At 42.3% G+C, this 12,202-nt stretch overlaps 1 protein-coding gene across 19 annotated transcripts in view; it reads right to left on the bottom strand.

The window, feature by feature from the left end:
- The window catches only part of RBFOX2 (RNA binding fox-1 homolog 2), a 259,307-nt gene that overhangs the window by 73,603 nt on the left and 173,502 nt on the right, over positions 1-12,202 (bottom strand). Inside the window, exon 1 of one of the 19 annotated variants that reach the window (XM_053662127.1) lies at positions 8,741-9,029. The exons of the other annotated variants lie outside the window; for them this stretch is intronic. Coding sequence (XP_053518102.1) covers positions 8,741-8,767 — 27 coding nt within the window. The 5' untranslated portion in view covers positions 8,768-9,029. Of the gene's footprint in view, positions 1-8,740; positions 9,030-12,202 lie in introns of those variants that run through there. 19 annotated transcript variants of the gene reach the window in all.

Genomic DNA, 12,202 nt, shown 5'->3' with positions numbered 1-12,202 from the left:
GGCACACCATCCCACACACATTCAGTCCAGACACACACAGGAAAGAATTGATACTTCTCTCACTCATTGATGTTTCTCTCTCTCCCTTCCTCTTTAAAAGCAATGAAATGTTCTCGGGTGGGGATAAAAAAAAATTATGGCATACAAAGCAGCAGAAAAACGCAATCCATGATCACTGTGTTGATTAATTTTTTTTCTGTGTAAACAACTGTAAACCTGCTTCTGCCCATCCCACGCTAGGACACCACGGTGTGCCAAACCCTCAAACTTCACCACCGCCGTTCCACTTTCCCTTTGCCCTGCACTCACTTATTGGGTCCTACTCTTTTTCCCTTTCCCCCGCCTTCCCAGGAGGCTAGAGATCCTGTGCCACTTACCAACTGGTGTATTCTGGACACACACAGCCTTCCACTGAACATCTGCAGGAGATCTGTGTGTTCTCCTAAACAGCTATTAACTCCCAAATCCTTCTTACAAATACAGAGTGCACTTCCCCCAAAATGACCTTATATTTTAAGTATTAAGTGATTGAGTAATAAGCACTTGGAATGTGTGATTACTGAAATGAACTCTCCTGGTCAGCCTTCCAGGAGGCCCCTGTCAATGCATTAACACGCATTTATGCTGAAAACCTTTAACACAAGAAATTAATCTGTGGGGAAAGAGGCATTCTGGCCCAAAGTAATAATACATGAAAAATTACATACCAAAAATACATGAAAAGCAGCAAGGTGTAAATTTGGCCTATTTGGGAAACTGTAAATGGTCCAGATGTGGGGTGCGTGGAGGGAAAGTGAGGAGAAGGAAAGACTCGCTCTGCTTCCTGGGAGGCTGGGAAGAGAGGTCAGGCTGGGGTTCACACTGATCCAGGGAGCCAAGATAAACTGGCAAACCGTGTTCCTACCATCCAGCTAGGCAGAAAACCTTTCCGAGTAGAAAAGTAGGGAGGACCTGTAGTCCTCTAAGTGAGAGGCTGGCAAACCATGGCTTTGGTCCAAAGCCAGTCAACCTCCTACTTCTGTACAACCTGAAAGCTAAGCATGGTTTTAAATTTTTAAATAGTTGAAGAATTATTTGATAAATACATGAAATTCCAATTTCAGTGTCTATAAATAGTTTTACTGAAACATAGCCGACACCATTCATTTATGCATCAGCTGACTTCTTCCTGCCAAAAACAGAGCTAAACAGTTGGGACCGAGACAGCATGACCCTCAAAGCCAAAAAACATTTACATTTGCAGATACCCTCTCTAAGTTAAGAGTCTTTCAAAATCTAATCCTCTTCACTTAAGTGTCAGTTTGCTTCTTCCAAAGGACCCCAAAATCTGTATTAGTGAAAAGAATACAGTTACGTTATTTGTGGATATAAAAGTATCCTTTTATAATTTCATAAAATAATTACTGATTTGCGTTACCATTATTTGCTGCTTAAATATTCCTTTAGATTACAAATATTAAATTTTGGTTGCAGAACTTTATCCTGTAATTTTGAATGAATTAAGTCTCCCAGGTTATGTGATTTCAAGTTACAATTTTAAAATATAAAACTATATTTCTTTGTTAATATCCATCTAGCTAAACCTATCTTCTGAACCATTCATTAAATAAGAAATGTTATTCTAATATTCTGAAACTGATGGCCCTTTGAAAAATTCAAGAGGCATAATGAACAATAAATATGCCAAAGTAAGCTAATCTAACACTTTTTATGGTATCTGATTTATAATAAGTATTATTAAATCAGTAGTTTTCAAGGGCTTTATTAATTTTTTAATAGTTTATTTCTATTCTTAATAATGTTTTACTACTGTTTTGTTTTTTAACTCTTTTGGTACAGTTTTGAGATCTCAAGGGAAGTGATTAAATGTACTTTTTGCTGATTTTCGGTATGCCATTTGTTGGTCCAACTGGCATCTTTGAAATAGCATTTCTACAAAATAAGTTTTAAAACGAAAAGTTCAGTATTAGTGACCTTCGACGGGTCTAAGCAGGACCAAGACGTTGGAAGACGGGTGGATCTGTGCCAATTAGCAACAACACGGTTCATAATGAAGTGGCAAAAAGAATATTCTACTGAAGAATTGAGGGTCACTGCAGCATCAGTAAGTTTTGAAAACTGAATAAAGTCAAACATGCTGTCAAAAGCCCCCCTTACAATAAAGATATAATACTTAACAATACTCATGATTGGGGCTTTACTTAGTGATTAGAAATAAATGATAAATCATCCATATTAATTGACGCAATTAAATCCAGGACAGTACAGACTCTGGAAACCATATGTTTTCCTATCTGTGAAGAATAATTCAGGAAAGCAGATGAGCCAAGAGAACAGAAGAAGATTAAAGGAACCCTCACCCATTATCTTCACATATTTGGTTTTTAAGAAATTAAACTACCGTATGACTCTGGATGATGGAACCAAGAAGAGTAAGAAGACAATAATGAAAACAGATTTCGACTTACCATATGGAAAACTTTTCTACTTTTCAAAGGCCCCAATTAGAACTATTTATCTTATGAGGCTGGTAGTATAATAGAAGTGTGTACAAATCTGGAATTAAGTGGATCTCAAGTTTTTTAAAGATTTTATTTATTTATCTTTAGAGGGGAAGGGAAGGAGAGAGGGAGAGAAATATCAATGTATATTTGCCTCTCGTGTGTCCCCTGCTGGGAACTGGCCTGCAACCCAGGCATGTGCCTTGACAGGGAATCAAACCGGCAACACTTTAGTGTGCAGGCCAGCACTCAATCCACTGAGCTACACCAGCCAGGGCTTAGGATCTCAAGTTTGAAACCTCTCTCTCTGTATCCAGAGTTACCAGGCTGCTTGACCTCTGGAATCTCACAGTCTAATAATGTATGGGGAAAATAGGAAAAACACCACTAACCTCAAAAGGTGACTGACAAGTGATATATGATACAAATATAATAACTGTTATGTGTGTAAATGTGATCTGTATGGAAAATAGATGCAAAGCAGATATGCAAAAATCAAGTTATTTCAATAACAGTTACTGTTCCTTGTGGTCGAAAAGAGCCGACTCCCCGGGTTAAATCCTGGCATGGCCTCCTTAGGCAAGCTGCTTAACCGCCCGGTGCCCCGTTTCCTGATTTCCACACTGTGGACGCTAACACGTACAAGGCCGCTAAAAGGAATGAATGACATAATATGTAAGGCATCGACTCTGTAGTGTTACCTATTATTATTTTTTATAATTATAACTTTATTCAATAGTGAATTCCCTGCTATTTCAAGTGTTCCCTCAAAGCCTTGAATAAGCTGAGATGGAAATTCCAGAAGTGAATCAGAGAGTCTCAACTAAATTCATTTACGTATTCAACAAATATTTACTGAATATGTAATACCTACAAAGCGGCATAGAGTACAGTGGTCAAGACTATGGGTTCCCTAACCCCAACATCCCCCCACCAAAAAAAAGAGCACGAACTCTCGAGCCAGCCTGTGGATGTGACTCCCCACATCACTTCGTAGCTATACACACTTGGGCGAGTCACCCAGCCACTGATTATGCTTCAGGCTCCTCTTTTGTACTATGGGCATCACTCCAGGGGCGCTGGAGGACTCAATGAGTTAATGTTGGTAAAGTGCTTAGAACAGTACCCGGTAACTACATATATGCGTTAGCTAGCAAGCTAGTATTAGGACCACATTCTGGGCACAGTTCTAGATACCAGGAACATAACAGACTGCTGACAAAGTCCCTGACCCTTCTTGGCAGGGAAGGGGGATAAACAAATAAACCAACAAAGTAATGATAAGCACTGAAATCAGTGGTAAGTGAAGAAGACAGAGCAGGGCGCGGGGACAGGGAATGACTGGAGAGTTCAAGCTGAGATAGGAAGGTCAGTGGAGAGGTCTCCCTTCAGAAGCTGCGTGTGGATCTGAGGCAAGAGCATTTCCGGCTGAGAAAAGCCTAAGGAAAGGCCTTGAGGAGGATGAGGGGTGAAGGGAAAAGCAAAAAGGATGGTGTCATTGGTGGGAAATATGGGAAGAGGGGGACAGCAGGAGACAAGGCTGGAGACTCGGCCAGGTTCCTGATCAGACGGGGGCTTAGAGACTGGAGTAGGAACCCGGGGTTTTGTTCTGGGCCCAAAGGGAAACGAATGGAAGGTTTACGAGCACGAGTGACAAAATCAGACCCGCATTTGATATGGTTCACTCTGGCACTGACCTCTAATTAATTATTTGACGCCAAGGTTTCCTGAAGTCAATCATTCTAACAGTAACAAAGGGGCACTGAAGCCTCTGGAGAAAGGGAGCAATACAACCAGCCGGCAGGGGGCAGCAGTTCTGACTGCTTAGAGGAGGGTCTGGAGCCCAGCGCAGAGTTGCTACCTTCAAAACTGCAAACCACTTACGGCAGAAGAGCATTCCATGTGTTTGTTGGATTTAACAAGTGAACTGCTGTGATGAAATGTTTAAGATCTGACAGTAGTTTGGGATGTTGGGGGGAAAAGAGCACGAGGAATTATGACTCCAGAAGGGTATGCTGGGGACACCAACAAAGTCATATTCCGGCAGACCAGTCCGCCAGAAGGTCACACTGGTGGGCACAGGGGCCACACCACTGCTGTGACAGGTCCCTCCCTGTGAGGACCTGTCTGAAGAGCACACACTGACGTCCCGGAAACCGCAGAGCGTGGAGGGGTGTCATCACCTCTCAGCTGAGAAATGTCCTCTGCGGCAACACAAGCGTGAACAGCAGAAGGGCAAGCCCTAAGCTCACCTAGTCTCAACTGCAAAACTAAGGAGAAAGATAAAGGGAAAAAATAATAATGGACAGGGGCAACATGGTGTGTGCGTGCAATTGGGACATGTGACAGGGAAGAAAAAGTAGGTAACGAGTCAAATTTAATCATATTTATAGAATTCTAGGTATCTTTTCAGAAAAGCTAAATCATTTTTAGAATAGCAGTATTTTTGAAGAGCTGGTCTTGGCAAGGAAATGGTTATAACTGAAGCTATGGAGTTGCCCAGAAGAATTCAGAAAGAAACCAAGTTTCTGGAAAAAGTGAGGCCTTTTTTTGATCTACTGTAAAGGAACATAAATTAGGCTCCAACCCACAGTCTCCGCCCACCCCCCAACTTCCCAGAGTCCTGTGCAGCCACAGCGAGTGGAAGGGGTGCCAAAACAAACAGAGTGGGCTGAAGCTCTGTGGATGAAGGGTGGGATAAGGTTCGGTGGGACTGGCAGGCGACCGAATGGAATCACTTTAAAGCAGTGCCACAAAATGGAGACTAAAAAAAATCCACCGAGGACTCTCAAAATTCACAGAAAATGGGACATGCTTAGCAAACCATAGAACAGATTCCTTACTCCGATTGATTAAAAAAAGCAAAACCCAGAAAGGACAGGAAAAACTGAAACAAAGCGAAACATACCTGTTCTCTCATTTGTCTTTAATTAAAGCATAAAACACCCTCCCTCTCCTCTCCTCCCAGGTCCCCTGGACCAGAATAGCTAACTGGCAGCAGCGCAGGTGAAAGACTTCGGCCTCCCAGCTACAAAGAGGGGAGATAGCAGACAATGGAACTGGTGATTCATTACAAAAGAATACACTCGAGAGGGGCCTGCTGCCACATGGGCTTACTGCACTATTTAAAGGAACAGTAACTCTCTTTCCAACCTCCCTTATTCTTAACACCTTCCCTCCCCTTGGTCCTGATGGAAAACAGATTTTGAAGAAAATGCCAGCAAAGCACTGAGCTGTCCAAGAAAGGGAGGGCTTTGTGCTCCACAGACACTGGCAGCCTCACACTGCAGCAGAGCACGGAAATCTCCTCTCACATCCACACTGGAAAGTCTTCTCCTCTGTGCCCAGTATGTTTTCCCTTCCAACGACAAATAACGTAACTGAGTCTGAACAGGACTAAACATTTTGTTAATTAATAGGCGTCAGAGTCATGTGCAATTTTTTCCTGATTTCACACCTATTATGAGAATGATTGATTTTTCCTCTTTTCCTTCTTTCATTCTGCTCTGTTATTTTCATAGGTGTGAGAAGAAATAATAATATGGTTCAAATGCTCAGAAATAAGAGTTATCTCAGTGAAATACTCCAACAACATATACATGAGCTAGAGAAAAACCTAAAGTTATTTAAAAAAAAAGTAAGATCACAAGAGCATTCTACCATATTAGGATTTGGCAATTAACTTCCTATTTGCTTTTGTCACGAAGCAGTTTGCAAGTGGCACCAGAAAGAGGCCGTATGAAACTACGGCACATGTACTAGTGGAGCGCACACACCGAGCAACCACCGATATAGATCTGACCCGGCCGGTCGAAAGGTCAACCGCTGGGCGCCCTCTCCCCCCTTCACCAAGCGAGTGATGGAAACTAAGGCACACAGGAATGTTCAGATCTGAGAGGCAAGAACTTAGGTGACAAGTGGTAAAACCCCCTCTAAATACCTTCTTTAATATACGAATCGACACTACACACAGTAAACAACTATTTAACTTTGAAAACCAAACCCTAAACAGTGTGGTCATTTTCTATTCAGACACTTAGGTGACAGATCATTGTTACATATTCAGATTAGACGTCTGGCTTAACAAACAAAAAAACCCATAGGACGAGTACACATCTGGCCCATTTGGTTATTTTTTGCCTTTTTCCCCCTAGATTACCAACAACTATGTCATTACATTAACATAGAAAGTGTACACCCAAACAAGTATGCTGGAATAGTGAAAACTGACAAATTTGATAGTCTACACGTTCCAGGTGTGCACACTCAGGACAGGTAAAAACAAGTCACTTGTTTCCTCCAGCATTCGGCACATGCTGATAGATATCATGAGGATTTTAATTAATTTATTAGACTTCTTCACTACCAAGAAACCCCTTTTTCCTTTTTTTATTTATCTCTTCTGCTGCATTCCTAAAATTATAGTTTCCTTAAGCACCAATTGGTAAGACCACAAAGTATGGAGTGTTCATATGCATGTGTGTTCTCACCTGGGTTTACACATGCTTAACCAGCTCCTCTGGACACTGAGGGGGCATGTTCCAAGAGGTATAAAAAGTCTTAGTTTAAATAACTCTTTCACTGATTTAAAAAATATATACATAATAAAAAGTCAAGTAGTCAAAAAGCTTTCAGTAATAGCTAAGAAAGAGGAGAGCTGATTCCCTCTAATATTGCCAGTTAATGAAAATTGAATGAGCACTCCGAGGTTAAAAAGTATCACCTTCCATGCAACAACGAGAATACAGAAATAGGTATTCTCTCTTATGGGAATTTTTAAAAAGTAAAGCAATATTCCAAAGAAGTTAATTAGGCTAATGATGAAGGGATAAAGATGGAAGAGAAAATATTCCAAGGGTCTCTCTACTTTCCAAGAGAAAAGGTTTCTTGATAATCTCCAAACTCAGATCTGGCGAAGAATTACTTTGGAAAGAGAGATTCTTTGAAAGTTCTCTTTCCTCTAGGTCAGGCAGGGAGATCTCCCTAATGCTTTCCCTCCTTCCCAACAGCACTGCGGGGCATTATATAACGTTTAACGGAACAGGGTTCCAGCTCCTAAACCAATGCCTCTATCTGGATGGCCGGCCAACTCGCCCTCCGGTGGTGAGTTGGAGAGGCAGAGGGGAAAGAATTTAAAAAAAAAAAAAAAAAAAAAAAAAAAAAAGGAATAAAAAAAAGTCAACCTCCTTAAAAGGAAAGCACTGTCCAGTGATGAAATTTCCCTACAGAGCATAAAAGCCTGGAGTGAAAATGATCCTTAGTCGGAGACTAAAGGACGTGAAAGTTCTACAACACAAATGACTTCTCATTGATAAATCACAGCTTCACCATTCCCTCTCTCGCTATATATAAAGGAAAAGGGCTAAGGGGACACACGGAGGTTGCCAACAAGAAATGAGCACTGCCGGGGAAACCGCAGAAGAGTATTCATTCACCTTTCCATTTGTCGGGGATGACTTGCTAAAATGCAGATTCGACACTGGCAGGCTTACCCAAAGACAGCCAGAGAGAGACACACAGGGAGGGAGGGAGATCGCCCACTTCCACTCGCTCTCCTTCAAATGCCTTTTAATGCCCCCTGACTGTCAGCTATGCGTTTGGATCTGTTCTCCCGTGAGGGAGGGCTCTACCTGCCTCTGCTGCACCTGCATGCTCCTATGGTTCCTACTGAGAACATTCTTCGCCAGTAGCAAAGCCAGGAAAATGGAACGTTTTCCTAGTCTTCATTTTTAATAAGCCATTTAGAGTGAAGGTAGCAAAACTGAAATTCCATAGCCAATTCTGAGAAACTGCAGGGAAATGGGAATCGGATCTCCCTGTAACACAAATTCTTCTGCGATTCTTAAAAGGAAGTCAATCCCTCGCCCCTCTTTTTGGCAGTCTCCAAGAATCTCTTCCTACCTCTGCAGTCTCTCTCTCCCTCCCTCTTCTCAGAACCAAGACAAAGAGGTAGACAAATCCCCACAGGGTCTTTCCTGAGCTACAGCTGCAGAGTACAGGAAACAGGAATCTGCCACGAAGCGTGGAGGGGGGGCGGGGAGAAGGATACCATACCTCCCTCCCTCTCTCCCCTGCGCCCCCCCCCCCAACACACAGACTTTTCAGCTGATAACAACAAATCTGGTCTTTTCTAAGAAGATGAGAATAATTAAAACTCTGACGGCTATATCCCAACCCTGTTCCTTTATTTTGACCCCAGAAATGATAAAAGAACCACAGCGAGGAAACACAAACCTTACCTGAGTTACCATTTTCTTTTTCTCCATAAACCAATCGGAATAATAGATGATGAGCGCTTCAAAGCGGTCGTGCTGGGGCACACCTTCCACAGCTTTCTTTTCCACCCCCCTCCCCCCCAACCTAGCTTATTAAGCGAGGCTAATTGTTCTCCCTTTATCCTCTGTTCCTTCCTTTTTCTTTCTAGTGTTTCTTCCTTTCTTTTCTCTTCCTCTCTGGTAGTCTCTCCCCCTCCTTCCTTCTCCAGCTCCCTCCCATATCTCAGGCAGATGGCTGAAGGAAGCCCCACCCCTGAATGCCTAAGGCAATTAATCAGAGTAGAGAGCCCCACCTCTTCCTCCTCCTCCCACCCCCTCCCAGCAGGCTGACATCTCCCAACTCCAGAAACAGCCCTGCTGAAGAATGGCAGTGTGGTGTGTGCTTTGCGCACGCGTGCGAGTGTGTGTGTGCATGCGTGTGTCTGTGTGTGAGGGAAGGAGGGGGAGAGAGAGGGAGGGGCAGGCGCCATGTGCAGGCATATTTTAAGGAGTGAACATCTCCAACGGTGGCATTAACTGTACAGCACTGGAAGCATTCATGGCTTACCACAGTTAATGCAGATCTCAAATAGTCCATCTATGAATATATGATAATAAATAAGATATGAAACAAAACCCAATGAAAAACATTTCCACTGATGGACAGTTTACAGATGTAGGGGATTCAGTGAAACATGTGAAAAGCTGTTGGATGACCACTGACCGGAAAGGTTTTCAAGGAATGGGAATATGCAAGAACCTGCTTGCCCAGACCCAGTCTGATGACTGCCAAGGACTAAAAGAGAGGAGGAGGGGATTGTGAAGTGCTTTTTTCTACTGCAAAAAACCTGGGGGTTCTGAAAAAGGTGTCTACAAACATGGCTGCTTAAGACTTACGGCTTCATTAAAATCTGTGGTTAATAAGAATTCACCCTTTGTGTTCCTCATGCTGCTGTATGTTAGCCTCTGTTGAAAAACATAAACCTTTTCTCACCTATACACTGGACATATGTGTCGTCACTGTAAACAGTAACTGTCACTACAAAGTGCTGCAGATACACAGTTTGGGAGAATGCTTACTGGACGTAAGAGTGTCTTTAAAGTTCTCTTATTAAAAGGAAATCATGGAAAACAGCATCAAAGACGTGACTTGGCCCAGAAGTCCTGGTCTAAGTCCTACCTGGGCCTTTACAAGCAAATGACCTTGGAAAAGTTTTAATCTCTGAATATAAATTTTATAATCTCCCTACTTTACATTATTAAATATTCAAATAAAATAATCTATGTAAATGTTTAATGAGTTTATGATATTTATCATTTGTCTTATAAAATAGGTTTTCTAATTTTTTTAGTATTCTAATAAGATCCTAAAGGATTTTTCACATATTTTAGTTATGCTATATTTATTATGTTATAATCTAATAAATGACCCAAAGGGAAAAGACATTAATTCCAAAATTAAGCTTCTTTTTAAAATAAACACAAAGAAATCAAAATTAAAAACCACAAATCACACTGAGAATACACAGTCTTTCGCTGTCTCTGTAAGAACTGTTTGGCGAAATGTATAACCATGCTTTCGAAAAACCTACTGCACAGTAATGCCGGTTGGTGATGTAATGTTGTCATGCTCCCACTCAAATAAACAAACATGTACACAATTCTGAAACAGACTCAGGACTGCCAAACAACCTGCAGAACCCGGCACTCTCACAACTATCTGCTGGGAGCCACAGTACATCAGGCACCATCCCGGGCATTTACAGACATGGGTAAACTTTTGCTATAACCCATAATTTCTTAAGAACTATGTACCAAAGGACGGGATCTTTAAACATTAGAAAAATACATGATGAGGAAAGGAACAGAGCAATACTAGGCTTGTCCCTATTCAACATTTTGGAACTGATCTGGAAGACGGGACATTTTGCATTCTATGAATTTGCAACTGAAAAGATAATTAGAAGGAGATAAAATGCAGTAAGGTATTTCCAAAGAGAAAGTGAGTAAGTGGACAACAGGTGAGTTTTATGGAAGCAGGGGCAACCCTGTACACTTTTGGAAAAATCTAAATCGCATTTGCAAGATACTTACACTTTCAGTTCTAAGATAAGAGATAAGCCTGAGAATCACTGTACACCATTCCCCAATCCACCGAGTGCAAAGGACAAAAACCCTGAGGACCAAGACCAGAGACTCCCTGATGCCCTGCCACAGGCGCTACCCTGATGAAAGCCACAGCTATCTTGAAGCAGCCTCCACACATGCAAAGATGACGAGGCTCCAAGAAAAGAACTGCTTTTAAAAATAAAAAAGCAAGAGAGATCCCCACATGTACAAAAATCTAAGATTAGGACTAGGATAAAGGTTTCCTTAGGCCTGATATTCATGCCTCTTTTCTGTACTTGGGACCAACATTTAACATCACAAATAATAAGCTTATACAAGTCATTACCACAAGAGTAAGTATGAGCTAAAGTAAAGAATGAATGTTAAATGAATTTTATAAGCTCACTGAATCACAGGGTCATTGTGAGCACTGGACAAATTCAAGGACTTTTTGAAGTGTGTCCCTGACTTTGAAGACTGACACTAGAGAGGACAGTTTGCTCCCTGGTGCCCAGCAGAGAGAGATGAGCAACCAAACAGCCTGGCTCTGACCCAGCAGAGCCACCTGCACCCCCAGTACCTCTGCACCCAATGGTTTACAGGGAGTTTTCTGGGTGGAGGCATGGTTTGGGGAAGTGCCAGCTAAGCAGGGAGCCCACATCTACCTTTGCGGGTCAATCCCCAGCTGCCAGCACAGGGCCTGGTAGGTACTCCATAAACACTGGTTAAATATAGGAATTTCTCCTAGTTGTCTCGATTTCTTCATTGCTTCCTCAATGTTTCATGCAATCCCAGAACTCTAGCTTCCTTTCCCCCCTGTACCATTCATGGAAATTCTTCTTACTGAAGTCACCAAAGACCTCTGGAGGGTCAAATTAAATGGACATTTTATATCTTCTTTGACTTACCTGTGACATTTGGCATTCTCATCTTTAAGAAATTCTCATTCTTGGCTTCAAATGATACCGGTGTTTCCTGGTTTTCCTCTTTCCATGTTCACTCGCTTTCTCATCTCACTTTTCTCAGACCTCTATTTAACTGCATACCACAGATCCTTAACCTTGAAGGTGGAGCTCCTCACGCAGGCCCCGCAGTGGAAATGTGTTTTCTGGTGTATACTTCTGTGCAGAGAGGGTCCACACGCCCCACCAGAGCTCCCAAAAGGTACGAAGCTCAAAAAAGTTCAACACCGCCGAGCGTGCTTGCTCTCGGTGATGCAACCCACCCCACCACTTCGGTTACCGCCCGTTCACTGCGATGGCCCCCCGCGTCCACGTCCAGTTTGCATATCCCTTCTGAACTCCACCTGTCAACCAATGGCCAACTCCACTTAGATAT

The sequence above is a fragment of the Artibeus jamaicensis genome, unplaced genomic scaffold (genome assembly GCF_021234435.1).
Source record: "Artibeus jamaicensis isolate MK-2021 breed Jamaican fruit bat unplaced genomic scaffold, CSHL_Jam_final contig_233, whole genome shotgun sequence".
In the NCBI taxonomy this organism is placed as follows: domain Eukaryota; kingdom Metazoa; phylum Chordata; class Mammalia; order Chiroptera; family Phyllostomidae; genus Artibeus; species Artibeus jamaicensis.
This window is presented reverse-complemented; position numbering and strand designations above follow the sequence as displayed.